This window comes from Dreissena polymorpha, chromosome 1, assembly GCF_020536995.1.
Source record: "Dreissena polymorpha isolate Duluth1 chromosome 1, UMN_Dpol_1.0, whole genome shotgun sequence".
Classification (NCBI taxonomy): Eukaryota; Metazoa; Mollusca; class Bivalvia; order Myida; family Dreissenidae; genus Dreissena; species Dreissena polymorpha.
This window is the reverse complement of record NC_068355.1, coordinates 65,227,261-65,247,933: the sequence shown is the minus strand read 5'-3', so window position 1 is coordinate 65,247,933 and position 20,673 is coordinate 65,227,261. Positions and strand designations below refer to the sequence as shown.

At 35.3% G+C, this 20,673-nt stretch overlaps 1 protein-coding gene and 1 long non-coding RNA gene across 4 annotated transcripts in view; both read right to left on the bottom strand.

Annotated features, from left to right (window-relative positions):
• Positions 1 to 4,304: 4,304 nt before the first annotated feature.
• On the bottom strand, positions 4,305 to 9,244 carry LOC127865923 (uncharacterized). Its single transcript, XR_008042819.1, has 4 exons — positions 9,069 to 9,244; positions 5,909 to 6,172; positions 5,243 to 5,542; positions 4,305 to 5,021 (listed from the first exon to the last, which is right to left on the bottom strand). It is a non-coding gene; the product is annotated as an uncharacterized LOC127865923 (long non-coding RNA).
• Positions 9,245 to 12,205: 2,961 nt separating this feature from the next.
• LOC127832677 (ETS-related transcription factor Elf-3-like) overlaps positions 12,206 to 20,673 on the bottom strand; it is a 35,279-nt gene continuing 26,811 nt past the window's right edge. For all 3 annotated transcript variants that reach the window (XM_052358320.1, XM_052358312.1, XM_052358303.1), the window contains 7 exons: positions 16,991 to 17,112; positions 16,216 to 16,795; positions 15,528 to 15,776; positions 15,055 to 15,279; positions 14,540 to 14,824; positions 13,632 to 13,824; positions 12,206 to 13,214 (listed from right to left, as the gene is read on the bottom strand). In XM_052358320.1, the coding sequence (XP_052214280.1) occupies positions 12,986 to 13,214; positions 13,632 to 13,824; positions 14,540 to 14,824; positions 15,055 to 15,279; positions 15,528 to 15,776; positions 16,216 to 16,786 (1,752 nt within the window). In that variant the 5' untranslated portion in view covers positions 16,787 to 16,795; positions 16,991 to 17,112 and the 3' untranslated portion in view covers positions 12,206 to 12,985. The remainder of the gene's footprint in view (positions 13,215 to 13,631; positions 13,825 to 14,539; positions 14,825 to 15,054; positions 15,280 to 15,527; positions 15,777 to 16,215; positions 16,796 to 16,990; positions 17,113 to 20,673) is intronic.

Here is a 20,673-nt window from a genome sequence, read left to right as displayed (position 1 = left end):
GATTCCTCAACAAATAAACACAGTTTTAATAGTTCAGATCTATTGATTGATTGTAACAATTGTACATACTTAAAAAGAGATGGACTATTATAGTAATATTTTTTATGTATTTCTTTTTAATATCAACATATGTTGAACAAATACGTACAAAATGAAATTCGTTCTCAACGTGGCATCACAACAAAGACAATATATTTCTGGTCTAGCAATAGTGTTTCCATTATATCTACCAGCCTGTATACGAAGAGGGTGAACCGATCATCTAAATCGGCATAAATAAAATCTTTATTTTTTCGGAACTAAGTCTAGCTAATTCACATATTACCAAATCAAGATTAGAAACATATTTATATTTAATAGGATATAAAAGTTAAGGACAAACAGTTGCTTGTTCAAGCTTAAAACGTTGCTGATGCCAATATATATTTATCCGTTCTGACTGCTCTTATGCGCATATATAAAATAATACGATAAATCTTAAAAATATGTTTGTTGATGTAACACAATCGTTGATGTTCCCACAACGCTATCGGTGCCGAAGCGTTGTCGGGTTCTAGCCCAAAGCACCTCCACAAAATAGGACGTAGACACAGAACGACCATGGTAATAAATAATCGGGGGTCTAATCTAAATTCTCATGTAAACATTTACTGTATGTTAATGACTCCTGGGCGCACACACACACAAATATAACTTTTCTCCTGTGGGGGGTCAATCATTCACGCTGAATCGTTGCTACTCTATCTCAATTCAATTTATTGCGGACGCTTACCTGAACTTCGTGATGCACCAGACGCTAGACAAGGTTGCATTTATTCCGGCCTGATACGACACTGTAGCAGTGCGCGTCGGACTGGCGGCGACCACAGAATACCACGTATGGAAGAATGCGTCCACGTACAGTATGCTCGCTTGATTACGTGTCGACCAATTTAGATCTAATTAGGAAGGCCATTCGTAGGGATTCACGCCATTTCTTATTATTTGCATATTCCATTTCGGTTTTAGCTTGATATATCGCACATATAGAGTCTGATTTCACATTTAGTGACGAATAGAAAAAAATAAGTACGTGTACCATAATTTAATTTAATTACGGTACCCCCATAGTAAAACAACTAGTTTTCTAAGCTCAACGTAAAACTTATAAATATGCTTACCCATAATACAAATGCGAACTCAGGGCCGTCGTCGGACTTCTCAAAGTGGTCAGGCTTTAAGTGTCGGAGGCCTGCGAACGGTGAAGGCACGAAGCTACTAGGGGGTCCGGGGGCATGCCCATACTCCTCGTGAAAATTTTATGAAACATAAAGGCTGAATCGTGACATCTGGGAGATTTTGAGGCCAAAGGGCACAATATTACTAAGTTACACGCACCAGGCTACGTATTATTTGCAAATGCGATAAACTAGGGAAAATAGTTTGAAGGAATCCATTTCCTTCCACTCCAGTTGTTAATTTGCTAAGTTGCAGTGCTGTGACACCTTTAAAATTTTCCAAATACACAGCTGCGCCTTTTTCCTTGATCAACGAACTCCTCTGCAATTTTAGTTAAGTCAAGAGCGTCCGTTCTTTGCTTATGAACGTGCAAAGTCATATGGTTGTTGAGTCTAGTTTGGGACATTGTGCAGAGAACGTCCTCTCGCTTGTGTCATTTGTAGCTGACATTGTCAGTAAGATTCGTAAAAGTGCCACAACTTTTGAGTAGATCACCCGCAATGTAGTTGGAAGCTTGCGCATATAGTCAAGTACATGTGACAGTCGGATCTGGTCATTGTGTTGTTTAGAAAAGTGCGATTTCAAGGCCTCCAATTGAACTTTCAGCGTGTCATTGTTTACGACATCTGAATAAAAATCAGTCACAAAGAGCAACTCTTCATTGTAATGCTCGTAGCTATACGATGCGGCCTTAACAATAAGGTCTTCTACATTTCTGAGTACTTTTAGACCTGGCTGATCAAACCCAGATCAAGAGCTTCAATGTATGTGTGTCTGTAGTGGTCAGCCATGGAATCTGGGAAAACATGTTCGGCATCTCCCAACTGAAACCGTTTGGGTACTTTTCGTTTTCTTGGCATCGATGGTTCATCGACATCCAGAATGTCTGCCTTTTGGTTCACATCATCGAAGAATCGATTGAATGCCTTTTCATTTCTTAATGTTTTCAGTGTGTCAAATTTCAGCATGGCGTTTATTGGCCTTCTGATGCAGACAGGTCCTGGTGCTGCAAACCTTTGCTCAGATTGTAAGTATGGCGCATCAATGACTGACCAAGCATGATGCCAAATAAAAAGTCGAAAGATCTCATTAAAAAATCTTAATAAATTGCAAGAACAAAACGAAATATGAAATCAACCACAGTATCACAATATGCCGTCATTTGCATGGATTGAAGCTTCATTATTCAGCGGGTAAAACTTTGATAAAGAATTTGCATAGAGGGACGACGATTTCTGCCACTAATGTTGAGGAAGGAGGCAAAGTGAATATACTCAAGCTTGACCGTACACCCCTGTCTTCTGGTTCCCTACGCTGTAATGTCAACGAATTTCACTATATGATATAGATCTTAACTCATTTAGCCTTTTTTTTTTTTTTGATATCCCATGAAAATGTATTGGCTCAAATACATCTTTCGGCTTTCTTTAAGTATTTTCGTGTATTCTTCGATTTGCAAAAGAAAATAATGAATACCCCAGATAGCAGACCGACATTGGCCCAACGTCGGCATCCCGTTGGCATGATGTCGGCGTTGGTATGCTAACGTTGGGCAACTTAGGTTCGCACCTTCTGTGGTAATATCTGCCAATGTTGGTATTCATAATTTGCAGCATAATATAAGATTAATGCTTAGTTGAAATGGGCTTCCGTAGTTTTATATTTTGTGCAGAGGGACACCATGATATAGCCCTTTTTAAATCGTGAAAATCGCTGCACAACTGATGAAGTTATGGCTGTTCAAAGCGATGCACCTCGTTTTCGGGTGATTTTGAGTTCGATACCTTGTTATATATATATATATTAAATAGTGAAATATTTTTTTCAGAAAAGTTGATTTTTAGTTATAATATGATTTTTTATCAATCAAAATGATAATTTTACTAATTAATATCATAGCCACACACTAACCACCTGTGGTCCTAGTTACGGTACAATACTGCATTTCTTTGGTTCAGCTATACGTAGGGGTTTCTTGGACTATTGATTTCCTTCAATATGTGAAATAAGGGCAAACGAATATAGATAGCATTTTTCGTGTAATTTTAATATTGCAACATAGCGATGATCATTTTACTCACTTTGATGTCTTTCCTCGTTTCTTGGTAAAATTCGACTGCATCTTCCGGTATAAACATCCGGGGAAAAATGGAGTGTACGGTGGCTCGTTTCTACCATCGGACAACAACGAAGTTAAAAAATGAAAAGAACTACCGGGATTTTATCACTTTTGCAACAGCATCAGTTTTGTATTGAAAATCGGCGTTTTTTTTAAATAAGGAAGCATGATAAAATATCTCTGATCCAGAGGAGATTAAGTAATTTATCTTTTAGCTCAGCCTTCTTTCCTCCCCCTTTTTTAGACAAAAAGTGGTCAGGCTATAGCCTGACCGGCCGACGGCCCACGACGGCCCTAGAACTATAGTTCCCCGTAGTAAAACAACTATATATGCATGTCCATATAAAACCTACGTTTCGTGTATTCGTCTAGTAAAACTACTTTCCATGCATTCCGTAGTACAACTACCGTCCGTGTATTCCCATATTTAAACTAATTTCTATGTATACCCGGTGTAAAACTACTTTCCATGTATTCCCGTAGAAAATCTACTTCCCATGTACTACCGTAGTAAAACTACTTTCTATTTATTCCCGTTTTACAACCACTGTCCATGTATCCCCGTAGTAAAACTACTTTCCATGTATCCCCGTAGTAAAACTACTTTCAATGTATTCTCGTAAAACAACTACTTCCCACATGTTCCATTAGTACAACTGCGTTCCACGTATTCTCGTAGAAAAACAACGTTGCATGTACTCCCGTATTAAAATTACTTCCCATGTATCCCCATAGTAAAACTACTGTCCATGTATTCCCGTAGTAAAACATTGTTCCATATAGTCCCGTATTAAAACTACTGTCCATGTATTCGCGTAATAAAACTACTTACAATGTAATCTATAGAAAAACTACTTTCCATGTATTGTCGTAGTAAAACTACGTTCGAAGTATCCCCGTAGTACAACTACTGTTCACGTATCAATTTGATAAAATACTGTTTGATGTATTCGCCATAAAAATAGTGACCTGTACGTATTTTTAATAAAAGCCCAGAGCAATCAAGAAGAACAAGTATGTAGACAACGACTTTGTGCATAAAAATGGGTTCACAAATTGCAATTACATGTATATAATATACATTTGTGCACTTGCTGCCTTGCATAAAAAAATGTTTTATGTATAAATTAAGAATTAAAATACATTATTTAACAACAGGGCAACATTTATTTAGGGCACGTAAATTTAGGAACCTATGAAAGCAAGGATTGTGTCGCTATGCGATTTAGTATTAAAAATGTTTAACAAACAACAACAACGATTAAGTAAAGTAAATGTTTCAGTAGCAATGTGCGCATTTAAGCAGCAAGTACGTCTGGTAAAAACAATTAAATGAACCTTTCACTGTTTAACGATACATGTTTGTAAAAGATGAAAAGTTAATGGTTATTCAGCGTCATTTGAAATTTATAGGAATACGATTGTGCAATATATCGTACTTAAAGTTACTGCTGTTCGTTTGCACGATAGCTGTTGTTTACTACTCGTACTGCACACTTTTGATGTATTTGTTAGTTGTAGTTCTAACCCCAAGTGTATTTTTTGTTTTTCTTGTTGCTCATTATGACGCCATTCGCACAAAAAAGTAAATGTTATTTCACTTGATGTTGCAGCCACTTGTGTATAACAGATCGATTTCATCAGGTTGCCCTCTTTTCTTATTCAGACAATCTTCGTCTTTTACCTGTGGAAAAAAAATGAACAAAACATTGATGTCGAATCAAGTTTGGTCACTGGAAAAATCTTCTCCGGAGGCATCATTATTGTGCTAAACAATTTTATACAGCAGTAAACATTCGGGTATTCATAAGCGAGTTGGTTAAAAGAAGTTTGTTTTTTTCAAAACTTATGAACACATTAAAACAGGAGCCTGCTTAATATTTCATTGTACAACTATGAACTTACCACAAGGTGCAAATCGGCGCAAATGCTGAAACAAAGATGGTCCGTAACGTCGACTTAATGTCTCAAAGTCAGATCTGCTCAATAAATTCACGTCATGTCCGGTCCAAGACGCCAACTTCCCCAGGAGCAAATCACGTGACTCTGTTTCTATATTAAGATCATTCACGGCACACATAAGCCAATCGGTAATCTCGGCGGTGGACCACTGCGTGACGTCAAGTATTCTCCACATTGGAGGCGGGGTTGCTTGCTTCTGGTTGAGTAGCGATATAATCCGTTCTCTGTACACAGCCGCACGCTCTACGGAAACATGAAATTCGAATAGTGTTTTCATACAGAAAATGTCTTTATTCAACAAAGCGGAAAATCTAATAAATGAGATGGTGTTGTTGCTGTTGCTGTAGTGATTGTTGTTTATGTTGTTGATGATAATGCGTATGAGGAGGAGTAGGGGGAGGAGGAAGAGGAGGGGGAGGAGGATACATTTTGCACAATGCAAATCATCACACTCTCTCAACATATTGTTAAGTGAATACAATAGGAATTTTCCATATAGAGTTGCCATACATAACCCCATCATGGTTGGAAAAAAAACACGTCAAAACGTTGAAATATTTTTGTTGCCTATGACTTTGTCATTTAATTTTCCAAACATTGTATATCTACCTTCATATTCTGGTGAAATGTCCAAGATCTGTTGTAATGCTGTGAACACGATCTCGCCCACCTGACCGAACCGGCTTCGAAAATCCGTAAGACTCAGGGAAAGTAACTCTGCTCCAGTGAAGCCCTGTACTAAGTCTAGTATTCTCCCTTGAAGCTCGACGGGAAATGTGTATTTTTCAGCTACAAACGTCACCCAGTCTCGTACATGCTCGGGCCTCCAGTTTTCTGGATGCGTTTCGCCCCATCCAGCGCGGATTGTGTGTCCTTGGTAACACATTACAAAGAATATTATAGTTCAAACGTTTATTTCTTTAAATAAATTAATGCAGTCGTATCTAATTAAATTGCCATAATTCTAATAGGAAATAAAAAATAAAAACTTTACGTTTTTTATGCGTTGTCAACCATGTTTAATGATTAAGTTTGAATTTAACATACTACTTTATGCTTATTGTAATCACATAATATAACGTAATATGTTCTTCCGTTACACGTTGTAAAAACATTCAAGCATTTGTTTTGTACTTTAAATACATACCAGGGAAACATTTGTTAAATGCTGTTTTAAGTTACAACAATAAGCGCCTGCAAAGTAATGCGTTAAGATATAAGTAAACAAATAACTCATTATTTTTATCGACATACTAAATAAGTTAACGGCTGTCCGGTGAATGCGATGGTTGGTACACGCTTATCAACTTGGCGACCCGGGTTCAATCACCGCATATGAGTTTTGCCGGTGGCTACTATATTGGATAGAGGCGGGACTTCCTCAAGGTATACCGCCCCCTCCCCACAACTCACAGCAAAGACCAATACAAAAAAATCCCGTTCAGTTAAAAAAATAATATAAATTAGTTTCGACGTTTGTAATACAACAGTAAATTAGAAAGGTTTGCGTGGACAAACTCCGATTCCATACATAACGCAGCCTCAGGTGATTAAGGCTCTCATTAACAACGAAATATTCCATAGAATTGCGTTAAGGCGAACAAAGTGATGTCAAAGGATTGCAAGAAAATGAAAAGGATAAAATGAATAGTCTGCATACAATATTATTTCAGACAATGCGGAAAACAAGCTTATCTTTTTGAGTATCACAATTCATATTAAAATTTGGGGATACCGATAATTTGTCACATTGATCAGTAAAAAAGAACATATTCGAAAATAAATTGTTTCAGTTTAACAGACCTACCATAAATTGCATTAAACTATACTCAGTAGAAAAGTTTTGTTATAGTTTTCTTGACTCTTATTTAATTTGTGAGTATTCTTTTCTTATTATGAGTATCTTGTTTTAAACTGTGTTTAATCATATCAAAGAACTGTGTTGAACCATTATTCATTAACTTTGAGAAATATTCAGTTATACCATGTTATAAAATGAACAAAGTTCCTATATACATAATTTCATTGAGCCTCGTTCTAAATAAACTGAGCTTAATGTATTCGCGTTAAGTGTCGTCCCAGAGTAGCACGTGCAGTCCACATGGGCTTATCTGTGACGACACTTTCCCTATAAACTTCCTTCTTGTTCAGAACAGAATTCATTTGAACAAAACATACTATAATATCAAAGAGCACAGGTTTATGTAGGACGACCCTTTACACAAATGCCTTTGGCCAAGTTTGCTTAGAAAGAGACTCATTTTGTCCCATAGCCGCGTAAATTAAATGCAGGCCTATTAAGTATTGCACGCATACACACAAACTGCAGGACGGGTGTAGATTTTACTATGAAACAATATTTTAACTCTCATTTAGTTCCTTTTTTAAAACAATAAACGGTTCTACTTGTATCTTTTAATTAAGTTTATATACTGTTTATGGAAGAGTTGAGATTAACCAATTTTCCCTGCACATTCGGCCACTAAAGCGTATAGTAAACTGTTTATACCAAATGAAAACATTTCAATACGAGTTAGATATATAATAAAGTGTGTATGTATTTACAACAAAAGTAAGTTAAATAATTTACAAATCAGATATTTACTTTGTAAATGCAATTTTAGGAAGGATTTTAGCAACCATGATTTGTTTATATCTTTCCCATCACTCTGTTCATTCATTATTTTGAAAGGAAAGCACTATTTTGTATTTTTTGCAATAATTTTGATATAAATTATCTAATAAACATTCAAATAGAATAATTAACACCAACATACTGTTTATAAGAAAATACTTTCACATTATTTGCATTTACACAACATATGTAGCAAATATTAATTAATATTTAGCTTAATTATATTTTTTCTAAATAAAATATCAAATTAACGTGTTTTAAATTTTAAAAGAAATCCCATGTGTCACATTTTTCTTAAAATAAATATATCAGAAATATGTCATAATTTCAAAGATGATGTGGCTGCCGAATGTAAAGAAATGGAAGAAACTATAGGAAAGAAGGATCATTTAAAAATGTTATCAAAGAGGCATGATGCATAAAGCAAGCATAAAAAAAAACATACATGTACATGGTAAAATGTTTGATTAAGTAACACATTTCATATATCAGTGCGACTAAATGCATTATTCAAACGTACGAAATAAGTACACTTTAAGTAAAATGTTTTATTAGCATAAATTGCAGCTAATGTGTGGACAGTGTGACTATGGTCGATTGTGCATCAATATCCTTTACATGTTAAGCATCTAAGCGCGCATGCGCCTGTACAACTTTTATAAATATGAGTCGCTTTATGGGAAACTCGGGCATAATGCATGTGCGTTTTTGTATCGCCCAGATTAGCCTTCGAAGTCAACCAGTCAAGTCAAGTAAAGTCAAGCATATAATGCTGACTTTTTCATCCTTGACTGGATTTTTGATATGAAGAGATTTCCTATAAGCAAAAAGTTCCATAAAAGTATCGTCAACGATGAGCTTGGTGGACTGCACAGGCTAATCTGTGACGATTCTTTACGCACATGAATTACCGGTAAGCCATGTTTACCAGAACGCGGTTCATACGTATTGTAATATGTAAATAAAGGACGATATGTAAATAAGATAAATAATTAATATTTTACAAGTATGCTGACATTGATTATCCTTCAAAGGGGTCGATTAAAACGAGAAAAATGTGCAATACATTCAATACTGAAACCGAGATTACGCAAAAAGCAAACTGAAAGCGATTGATAAAACCTATCAACGTACCTTCGGCCAGGTTGTTATAACCTCCGTCTCTTACTATTAAAAACACAATTAACGGTAAATACTCATAGAATGAATACTAAATAATGAGAAATTTATCGTGGTATTTTCATATTTTAGATAAATTTTAAAATTTTGGGTAATGTAATTCATATTGTGCATGTTCTCGTATTGGTTTTCTGTTTGACCAATACGAATAAACTGTCAATCCAATGGTTCGAAAAAGTAGCTAGCAGGAAGTGTTGTACAATGAACATAACGTTTAAAAAAATCCCCCTTCGATTAACCAAACGTTATTTATGTGCTCAAGGGGCCAAGTATCAAGATTAAACATAAAGTTTAAACATAATAAACGCACTCACCTTTCAATTAAAAGAACGTGTGCTAAGTTTAAAAGCGAGATTATACGATTTTTATACGTGTTAAATTGTAATATATTTCGTACATATTTTCCTACAATAACCGAAGCATTCGTCTTTTTATTAGGGTCGGAGTAAGTGTTCGTGTGTCGTATGAATAGATGTCGTTGCAGGAAATGAAAATGATTCGTAAAACAAAATTGTGTCTTTGTGTCGTATGAACGAATCTGCACTTAAACTAAATTAAACTAGATTCACATCGTACATGCATGATATACATGCTGGCGAATTCGACCGTGCAGAAATTTTCGATTTCAGAATTATCTGGCTTATTTCGCATTTTTCGACGCATTGTCTTCTTAACTGTTATTTAAATTTATATTGAAGTATATGTATAATCAGTTTTTACACATTGTATATAAATGCATAAATATTTGGCAAAATCGTATAATCTCGCTTCAAGATACACCTAGACTGTATAGTTTCGAGTATTTCGCAGCATAACAAACGCGATTTAGATTAGCTAACCGTTTTACAAATTGGCTACATGTTTTACAAATTGGCTACACGTTTTACATATTTAATTTATTAAGTCATGGTTTTGTTATTCAATAATGTTGAAGAAGCGCTTTTAACTTCCTGTTTCTATTTATATTTTGTGGGAATTTCCATTTGTAGCAATTACATTTTTTGTAGCCTTTCACACGTGTGCAAAAACAGACAGCCCTGGTCGATTTTAAACACTTCCGTATAGGACGTTAAAAGCTATGTTTCCTTTAAGTTTTAATACACTATATGTAACCCATAGTAACAAATACATACCTCATAAAGCGCTGATAAATATATGTAAATATATATTGCAATTGCTTTTTTGGTTGCATTAACTTTAAAAAGGATCATGTTAATAAAATTGAAAGCCAAATTTTTAAAGATGGTTCAAGATTTTCTTAAAGCGGGTGTATACGATTTTTATATGTGCTGAATTGTAAAATATTGATACAAATATGTTATAATAACACACAATATGCAAGAAAAATGATACATTTAAGACGAATTTCATAAAATACAGCAAATACAAATTAGCGCCCCGAGCCGATTGTGACGAAGATAATTCGTAATTATTTTCCTACAATAACCGATGCATTCGTCTTTTTAGTAAGTGTTCGTGTGTCGTATGAATCGATATCGCTGCAGGAATTTCAAATGAACCGTTAAACTAAATTTAGATTCACATCGTACATGCATGATAAACATGCTGGCGAATTCGGCTGTACAGCCTTTTTCGATTTCAGAATTAAATATCTGGCTTATTTAGCATTTTTCGACACATGTTCTTCTTAACCTTTATTTTAGTTTATATTGAAATATATGTATAATAAGTTTTTTACACATTTTATATTAATTAATAAATATTTGACAAGATCGTATATACCCGCTTTAACAACACTTTTTTTTACTTTTACTTTTCAAGTAAATAGAAAATCAAAGCCTTATTTGATTGAAAACTTCGGACATGTTTTTGATTTCAGATTTATGTCGATGAATGACGGTGTATTTGGAACTTTTGAGTCGATCTTGGAGTTAATACGAACGTCTACGGAAATCTTTCCGGACATAGCCGCCCAAGTGCCCGTTTCAAACGAAGAAAAGTAAAAGGTCTTTTTAAAAACCAGTATGCATCACTAAATTAAAATATCGTTACTAGTATGCATATGTTGGTTTCCGTACTGGGCTCGAGTCAAACCGAATAAGTGAAGAAGTACTGATTACATTAACCCATGTATGCCTAGCGTCTAGAAAAAAGGCCTTGGCTAACAACGTACACCCAGATGAGACGCCGCATGATTCGGCGTCTCATCTGGGTCTGCGCATTTTGCTTAAAGGAATTTCTGTAAGAAATATTCTAAATATAGAAATAAATATACTAGACATCCCTAATTTTCCTTCGCATTGGACCAATGAATTCACTCGTGTGTTTAAAATGTCGGTTAGTTGAAATGCATGTAAACAAAGGTTTCAAACGGCACTGGACAGTTAGTTTTGATGCATAATGCAACGGCAAGCACGGTAAGAATGTTTTTTCATACGTTTCATTGAATTATGGTATCGAGGTCCGTGAACTTTGCAGGGAAAATGCCCTTTACTCCGTAAAGATTTCATTCATTTAACCTATCTGATCGATGTTAAGTACGTCATGCGAGTTGTGTATCGTGTTATTTCTTAAAAGTTGACCCAGCATTTGTCAAATATTGCAAGACATGTACATTTTCAGAAAGAAAATTCATTTCTGCGTTGAATAAGACCAAGATCGTGAAAATCGCTGCACAAGTAATGAAGTTATGACCGTTCAAAGCGATGCACCCCGTTTCGGGTGATTTTGAGTTGGATACCTTGTTTTATATATATATATATTTGATAGTGAATTTCTTTTTCAAAAAGTTTATTTTTCGTTATAACATGATTATTTATCAATCAAAATGATAATTTCACTAATTAATAACATAGCCACACGCTAACCACCTGTGCATTAACCATTTAGGCCGTACATTACTTTGATTTTATCATAAATGTGCAACTTTACTTTGGAAACCTCTATAACTCATAAAAGTATATTGTCTTAGTATAACATGGATGGATATGTGTACAGTACTACATGAATGCTTGCTCACTCAAATGTGTTGTGTTTTTTCATGATAAAGTCACAGACGTCATGCCACACAGAAGCGCATGGATGTTATGCTCTCAAAACCTTCTACGCATATGAATACAAAAAGACAGGGACGTGTTTCGAGTGTTTTATTGCATAAATTATACAAACTTTATCATATCACGACAATAAATAAAGAACATGAGTGCGTATGATATATACGTCAAGATCAATCGGTATCACAAGAGAGTTTGCAGGAAGTACAAGCGTGGCATCATGGTCATACTGGAGTTACATCGGTATCGCAAACGACAATCGTGATATAGGAATTATCCGTGACATAGGCAATAAATCGTCTTCTGATGCAAAACGTCGTAAACTATATACAGGCTGATGTTATAAATAACTATTGTCAATTATAATTGTTTTACAAATTGTTTTGATTGCTTGAGGTTGTTTTAACACCGGATTGACCAATGATGCACGCATATTTCCGCAAAAGTATAGTTTTATTAGCACATTTATTTCATCCGGAACAGTTTTGGTCCGTTAATCTACGTATGTACAAAATAATTCGTTGTTTATACAATACACAATTCGAGTCAATAAAATACAAAGTAAAAATATGCATATTTAGCGATGCTGAGTGAAAATTGAGACAACACTATCATCGAAGCTCGTCAAACAATAAGTATTATGCAATGTCAAAAGTTTATGAATGTTCACGCCAATGCAATATTGCACGCTGTTGTCTATATCACACATCACCTATTTTCGCTGTGTGTAGTGTATTTAATTGACAAATAAAAACTATGACAAAGACTAGATACTGTAAACTTAAAAGGTATCATTATACCAAGCGTAGTTTCGCCAGACAAAAAAAAATCACCACGCTAATGCGAAAAACGGTCGTTTCATAAAAAAGCTTCGTGCGCATGAGAATGTTGCACGTTAAATGAAGACACTGACGACACGGAGGGCATTGAGAAGCGGTTGTCAGAAGAGAAAACGTTGCTAGAGAAAACGTCTAGCATGTGCGCGCCGGACTGCCGCTGCTTCATTCGCTCTAGCGTCCCCCGGGAAAACTTGTACACGAGTCGCCTCCCCTCCACGCGCTCGAGAATACCGCGCTTGTAGTAATGTCTGAAAGTCAGAAAAATATATAAATTAACATGTTTTCACCTGCATGTACTTTATTTTATTTCTATTGATTGGATTTTAGGATTACTGCCCGGCCACCATATCGTTTCTAAATAAACTCGACTAATAAATTTGTTTGTATATACATGCGCGAGTATTTAGATATCGATTTCATAGTTAATATTGCCTATGGGGTTTTCGGTTATACATCAAGAATATAGGAAGTGTGTGCGTATAAACGTATAAAAACTTAACTTTCAAATAACATAGGTGATAGATTTCTCCCTCTAGTCAGGGCAAAACCTTATTAAATTATTTAAGTCAAGTACACACACAACAGGGAGTCCCTTTACACATCCGTACCAAACAACAACTAATATAATATAAAACAGCAATCAAACTCAATCAGTGGAACCTCACCTCATGGCTCGACTGAGCTTCTCGTAAGTCATGTTGTCATTGCTCTTGAGAGTCCCCCAGAGCTGCGCCACAGCCTCGGATTGGACGAACCGGAAGACGCCCTCCTCCTGTTGCTCCCACTTGAGGATCTGCGGGTTGTACAGCGGGTTGTTCAGCATGTCGTAGATGAACTCCCATAGGTGCTGGCTCTTGACTATGTAAGAGAAGCAACGGCTTTGAGAATCGATAATATATTGATGAATGAATATTATCAATAAAAGAAAAGTGCGTGTGCCAAATTTAATGTAGTGTGTCATTTTTAAGTACATTAAAAAGTGATCAGCGCTCTGGAAAAACAGGGCTTAAAACATGTGCGTGAGTTGGCATCCCAGATTAGCCTGTGCTGCCCTAACCCTTTATGGAAGTATTCTTTAAATGACGTCTCTCAAAAACACAATCAAGTCTATACGGAAATTTGCGTCTCTAATTAGCCTCTACTGACTACACAGGCCAATCCGGGACAAATCTCGACGTACAGGCATTAAGCCCCATTTTCCTGCAGTGCGAGACATATATCAAGTTCCTTTTTATTAATAATCAGACATATGAATAATCATTGCAGTGTGGGTTTTAGATTGGTTTGTAAATCATGTTTGACACGTTTATTAAGTGAAACTATGCACTGTTTATCTCTGTATATATATATATATATATATATATATATATATATATATATATATATATATATATATATATATATATATATATATATATATATATATTATACTATAGGCAATCAAACTTATCCGTATCTTATAGCATACGATTTGTTAAACATGTATAGTTCGGTACAAATAGTATATGAGTCAACAATACAAAATATTCAATATGTATTTTAAATTTTCCTTATATGAACACTTCATGCGTACTTTTCTTTTCTCGCTGTGCCCTTATCTCTTCTTCAGTGGGAATGCTCTTAATGCGGGGCCGGCCAGGTTTCCGGCGCGGCACGGGGCTGCTTGAGTATTTCTCCCGCGCATCGGCCTTCGATATGGGGTTGAAGATGGAGCGCGGTGTGGATGAATATGTGTCGTAGGCGAATGCGTAGTTCATGTGTGCGGCGGGGGGAATCGCAAAACTGTTGTTTCCCTCGGGAGTAAGACAGTCTTGGGCGTCTGTTTGTGTCTGTGGGTGGCCGGCGCTCATGTAAATACCTGTACCGGTAAAATAAATTTAGACTACTACTAAATATACAATTTTAGATACATGTATTTAAAAAAAAGTGTCTGTACCCAATAAGCAAAATGAAAATAATAATAATAACATTATGGTGCATCATATATCTCGATCAATTTTATTACATCATTGTAAAAGTTAAATATCATATAAATTAGTATACATTAATAAATTAACGTTTGAATCAAAATCTGCCTACGGCGCTTACCATAGTCGAATAAGGCATCGCGAGGTTGGTGGTACTGTCGGTACGACTCGGGGCTCGTGTGTTCGGACCCACTACTGGGGCTCGCACATCCGGCATTGTCGGACAGGAAGCTTGTGTTGCGGTCGACAGGACTCGCTTCCTGGTAACTGTAACCATGAGAATCCCTGGCGCGCGAGGAAACCGCGTGGTACCCGGATTTCGATGATGTCGCAGGAGAAAAATTGGCTGTAAACAATAATGAATAAATGGTGTACGCGTATATTAAGAAAATAAATATTAACATTAATTAATTAATAAATTTATTTATTTATTTATTTATTTATTTATTTATTTATTTATTTATTTATTCATATTTGTTTACTATTCATGTTGTATTTATTTAGTCAGACAATATGCAACACACTCACTCACTCATTCATTCATTCTTGCTTTCATTCATTCATTTTTTCATGCATCCATTCATTTTCCCTTACCACATTGTAACTGTTCTCTGAACAAGCGGTGCAGAAGAGGTCCAAACGTCGGCTCGAGTAACGTGAAATCATGCACGGTCATCTGACACAATTGCTCGCCGGTTATCATTCGGAATGCCTCTCCCCTCAACACGGAGCAGTCGATCTCGTAGTTCTCAGCGGACCAGTAGAGCCAGTCCAGCACATCCATTGGGCACCAGCTCTCCGGATGCTTTAGGGTCCAACTCATGCACTCTGAATGTGTTGTTTCTGTGAAGAAGCAACAAATTTGCTGTGTATCTTTTCGTTTTGTAAGTTCCAAAAGCATGTTGTTATCAATTTGTGTTTTGTATAGAAAATACCGGATAAACTGCTCGAGCGTGTTTTAAGTTTAACTGTGAACAAAATGGGTTTTCTGTGACATATAAGTTGTAGTCTACTTGTAAACATTATAAATAACCCATTCAATAAATCAACTTTTCTAAAGTCACTTCCTTGATCCATAACTTAAATACTTAGTAGTTATAACCAATTATAAAGTAGCGCAATCTGAAAATATATTGTAAACGATACTTCCGTGGTAGCTGCTACGGATAAATTAAAGTAATTAACTTCATTTAAACCTAAAAGTATACCATTACTTTTTTGTTATTATGTCAAAATTTAGGATAAGCACAACTTGATTACATCGTTTTTTTCTAAAACTTACCACAAGAACTTTCGTCAAAGAAAGCTGTTCCCCGGTACTGATGCATTTGATTACTGGCGATGGGCCCGTGATGTTTTATATCCGGAAGCTGAATGAGATCTGAGAAGTTGTTATGAATTTCTTTTTTAATTTCGACTGATGACTCGACGGTTGCTATGGATACATCATCGCAGCCCCCGGAATGTTGTTGATGCTGCTGTTGTTGTTGTTGCTGCTGTTGTGCAGACAGAGCATACGCTGATGATTGTATCCCGCAAGTTAAGTTGGACGGTGAAGTTAAGGTATTTGATGAATTATGGGACTCCATGTACGCGTTTTGTGGTGGCAATCTCGCACATACGCCGTCATTCTTTTCAACAAATTTCAGGTACTCGTCATCGATTTCGTCATCGTTTTCATCGATAATATCATCGATGGAGCTATTGCATGAACTGTGTGCGTTTGGCGGGGACATGTATGCCTGCTGGGGATACGGACTAATTTGAGACATTGGGGCATCAAAAAAAGAGCCATATTGGCTACGAAGGTCACTTCCGCAAAGACCAAAACCGGCTTCAAATTGGTTCATCATATCAGGAATCTGCAAGTACAAATCGATCGGACTCCTTAACATATGGAAATAGTACAGACGTACTTTGTTTCATGTTATTGTAGGAAAACACGCAACACATATACTTCCAAATATCACCAAATTAAAGAATAAATAAATAAACACTGACCGCAATCATGCCAATGAAAACATAAAAAAACATGCACCAATACAATAGAATCTTACAAAAAGTTCTTCAGCTGCTGCCGGCAGCAAATCGTCGGTGTCGGCTTTCTTAGCCTTAGCTTGCTCGATTTCATCTAAAACACTGTCCACGAGGTAGAAAAGGTCCGACTGATCAGCAATAGCTGAAAGTATCAAATACCGTGTAACCTGGTTTAGGTTTAATTTCTTATTCCCAAATAAGGAAAGGCGTTTAGTGATGAATAGCCTTTTAATCGATATTTTAAATCGATTGAGTTGAATAAGTGAAACACGGAGTACACAAATTTTATTAAATTTAGTTTAATATGAGAAATATTTCGATTTTTTAGATTAACCGAATGATGTTCAAAATTAGGAATAAGAAATTGAAAGAAAGTGTTACAATATAGGCACAAATCCCATATAGGCATGTTTTTATTTAAATAAAAAGATGAATACAAGCTTATTAAAAAGCATACATATCCATACCGCAAAAAAAGTAAAAATAAAACAAATAAAAGAAAGTAAGAAAGGCATGCAAAAGTGTTGAGATAAAAAGTAAACGAAAAAGTACGCTTGTCGAAAACTGCCATGGGACTCGAATAGTCCATACTGTGAATTTTAGGGATGGTACTTTAAAAAATTAAAAATATACATGAACTGACTATTGTATCACTCATTAGGAATTTGCGCTCGTTGTTGGAAAAGGATTCAAAATTGTGCTGTGTTTAATTACAATAACTTATTAATTATTAGTATAACTTATTTTAAAAACAAAATTATAAATAGTTTATTAAGGAGATACTAGATATCGAAACTTGACGGGGGCGTTATGTCTTTAAACGCTTATTAACAGAAAATTTCGATTATCAACTTATAGCTATAGTTTGAAGGAAAATTACTTTAATCTCGAGACCCTTCAAAGAGAAAATATGTTATTAAATACCTGAATCAGTGTCCAACGATTCCGAATAAACCATGAGGAAATCCTTTCAGGAAATACTAAATTAAAATTTTCTCACAAGTTTCCTTCTTATATAAATTAAATTAACTTTTCCGTTTCAAATCAGTTTTATGAAAGCTCTGTCGCGGGTTACATGATTATATACGAAGATTGGACTGTGTGTACAGCTCATGGACCCTCGGGCAGAAAGAGGGAGGGATTTAAAAGTTGCCAATCAATTTGAACTTAAATTTAACCGTTGTGATATACTCAAATATAAGATCGATCAAAAGTTGACAGATGAAATCAATAAAGATAGTAATTGAACTGAATTACCCCCAGAGGAATATCGTATATGAGCAGTGAGCCTGCGGACGCCCTAAGGGGCTGTTTAGAGGTCAGTGTTTGTAGGAGTGGACATGCGTGTCCCCTGATTGCAAGAATACGCCAGCAGGGGCTTATCTCCTACAACAGTGTAATGGACAGAATATGTTAACACGTCAATTATTTGTAATGTTCACTGGCAGCCGCTTGTTTGAACATTTCTTAGTCAAATATTGGGGACTTGAACATTGTATATTACAAATATACAAAAAGAAATGTTCATGTGCTATAAGTTATGATACATTATAATGTTACATTGGACCTTATGATACCAATATATGAAGTAGTTTAAAAATCAACAGTTATCCGTTTGTCAATGCCAAATCCCAACTATAGAAGAATTAATGCAGTTTAATTTAAACGAGAAACAGCATGCTTTTATAATAATAATAATAATAATAATAATAATAATAATAATAATAATAATAATAATAAGATGATGATGATGATGATGATGATGATGATGATGATGATGATGATGATGATGATGATGATGATGATATTATTATTACTATTACTATTATTTTTATTATTATTTTTATTATTATTATTATTGTTATTATTATTATTATTATTAATATTATTATTGTTATTATTATTATTATTATTATTATTATTATTATTATTATTATTATTATTATTATTATAATAAACACGAATTATCGTTATCATAATCAGAACCTTTATTATTATTATAAGTATAAGTATTATTAGAATTGAAATTAGTATTAGTTTATTTTATTTTTAATCTGACTTTTTGCAGGAATATTTTATAAAAAATATGTATCCATGGGTTTGTTGCGTATGTTTTGTGTTAAAATATTCAGAACTCGAGCTCATATTATGTAATCTGTCCTGCATATTGTTTCTTCATCGGTTCTTCAAAGCAAAACTATTTGTTTATAATGCCAATTTGTTTTGATAAATGTATCAATTAATGTTATAATTGATAACATGTACACTATCAGAACACGGTGTTTATTTGCCGTACCGTTCAATATTGATTTATGGTTTACATGATTGACAAATTATCTTTTAACAGCGGTCCACCTTTGCTGTCATTCGATCTTGTAGCGCACAGCGGTCCACCTTTGCTGTCATTCGATCTTGTAGCGCCTTCGGCATGGGCAAGATTGCATCCACATGGCTGTCACTGTCTTCGAAACTAAGCACTCGTCCGAAATAACAGGTTTCTTATGTCGAAAGCGAGTTTCGAGAATAGCATTATCTAAATATTGTAATTTATTTAAAATAATGCTTTTGCGATTTGTTTCATAAGCATTTCGGTGTTTCCTCGGGTTGCTTATTCATTCAGAAAAACTTGAATAAGTATATACATGTATTTCTTTTAAATTGAAACTCACCCGAATTAGTAACATAAATCATCCAGTCATTCAATGAAAAAAATATATCAGCCCATGGTATGGAAGGTATGTTCCTGCTCTTTAAGTAGGCATGGTAAACTTGGAGCAAACATATATAGAAATATATGAGCCCACGGTATGGAAGGTATGTTCATCCTCTTTAAGTGGGCATGGTAAACTTGGAGCAAAATATAGAAATATATGAGCCCACGGTATGGAAGGTATGTTCATGCTCTTTAAGTAGGCATGGTAAACTTGGAGCAAACATATATAGAAATATATGAGCCCACGTTATGGAAGGTATGTTCATGCTCTTTAAGTGGGCATGGTAAACTTGGAGCAAACATATATAGAAATATATGAGCCCACGGTATGGAAGGTATGTTCATGCTCTTTAAGTAGGCATGGTAAACTTGGAGCAAGCATATATAGAAATATATGAGCCCACGGTATGGAAGGTATGTTCATGCTCTTTAAGTAGGCATGGTAAACTTGGAGCAAGCATATATAGAAATATATGAACCCACGGTATGGAAGGTATGTTCATGCTCTTAAGTAGGCATGGTAAACTTGGAGCAAACATATATAAAAATATATGAGCCGAGCTCTGGACAAACCCGGCTTTATGCATTTTCGGCCAGTACAGGTGAACTTGGACGACACTTAACACCCATACGTTAAGACCTCTTTTCGCAGATACCGGCTTATATCACGCGTATCGGGCGTCTACAGATAAACCATATAACCTTGGTGGGCACTGATATAACACTATCGTTCTTATATGAAAAATAAACTGGGCAGCAAAAAAAACAGAGCAAAACTCACGAATAAAATTGTATAAATCCAAACTTATTCCATTTAACGATAAGGTAACGCCACCTCACTCAAAACCATTGTGAACTATTGTGATAATATAATATACAAGCAGAAGTGTTAATAGGCATCAACATAGAAATACCTATGAGGCCGATATAAAAACATGCAAACGGCATTTAATTAGCATCTTTCCTGACATCTTTAATTTGTATTGCATT